The sequence below is a fragment of the Ciona intestinalis genome, unplaced genomic scaffold, assembly GCF_000224145.3.
Source record: "Ciona intestinalis unplaced genomic scaffold, KH HT000122.2, whole genome shotgun sequence".
NCBI lineage: Eukaryota > Metazoa > Chordata > Ascidiacea > Phlebobranchia > Cionidae > Ciona > Ciona intestinalis.
Genome location: NW_004190444.2, coordinates 178,938 through 180,175, shown reverse-complemented (window position 1 = coordinate 180,175; position 1,238 = coordinate 178,938). Strand labels below are relative to the sequence as shown.

Here is a 1,238-nt window from a genome sequence, read left to right as displayed (position 1 = left end):
AGTTCATCAGCCAGGTAAGAATAATTGTAACTTGTTTATCATCACCTAGAGATATTACATAACAAAATTCAATAAAAAGAATTGTAAAAAAATTGTTACATAATAAAATAATTTTATATAAAATGTTGTTCTATAAAAAAAATTATCAGAAGTATTGGGATATTTTTCTTATAAACGAAAATATTACTTTTTAAATCTTAAAAAAATCTCCAATTTCAGGTAAATTGAAGAACAAACGAAATTCTTTTAATTTTCGAACTTCCTGTGACGACATAAATGAACTCCTGACGTCACAATCATTGCTGAAAATCCCCACAAACGTCTTTACTACGTCACAAACAATATTGTGATGCTTCCGATTACGAACATTCTGTATGACGTCAAAATGACGTAACAATGAACTATGTTGTAAATATTGTGTGTGTGTTCTAACGTTGCTAAATCTTTGGTGCTTTCCCTGAAATGAAACCACGCAGTCAACCAGCTGCTCCGTACAATAGGCTGCTGCTTATTTTAAAAACTCGACTTTTTGGTGCTAACTGTTTTGTGTTCGTTTGAAAATAAATCGTTTTGAAACAAATAATTAAATTGCTTGTTGTTTTATAGTGTAATTTTTTAATGTATGTAACTTATTTATCCTCGCGTGGTGGGGAAACGACAGTCGTTATCACACTGGTGTTGTGTTTTTGTGCCCACTAGCGCCATCAGGCGGCTTCTACTAGTTGAGATTGACATCATTGCCGCTTAGCTAAAGGTAATGGGTTGAAGGACCGTCGCTGCTTTCATTGCGGGTACGTGTGTTCTTGGGCAAGACACTTAACGATATTTGCTCCAACCCAGTGCTGGTCACTAAAATAGACATAGATGTCCATTTATACGAAATTTACCGGAATATTTGGCACATTTACTACGGTTATGTTAAATTTCTATGTTCTTGTCCATTAGCGCCACCAAGTGTTAATATAACGTCATCAGCGATTTTTGTTAATTACCCCTGTTTTTCGCTCCTCATATAAAACGACGTCCTTCGAGCGCGCGACCTTTTTACCACGCTGCAGTTTGGATGAAGCACCAGCAGATTGGGATTATGTGCGTTCCTACTACAAGGCTTGAGTTAAGTATTTGATTACTTGCATTGCTATTATATTACTAACCATTATATGCACCAATACTAACTATATATAGTAACTATATTTATATCATATATTATACTAACATAGTAATGTGCCTTGTGTTAA

The 1,238-nt window shown here is 34.5% G+C and overlaps 1 protein-coding gene across 1 annotated transcript in view; it reads left to right on the top strand.

Annotated features, from left to right (window-relative positions):
• The window catches only part of zf(c2h2)-18 (zinc finger protein), a 17,404-nt gene extending 16,824 nt beyond the window's left edge, over positions 1–580 (top strand). Inside the window, 1 exon segment of the mRNA NM_001078544.1 lies at positions 220–580. Within this exon segment, the coding sequence (NP_001072012.1) occupies positions 220–228 (9 nt within the window). The 3' untranslated portion in view covers positions 229–580.
• The last annotated feature ends 658 nt before the right edge of the window (positions 581–1,238 follow it).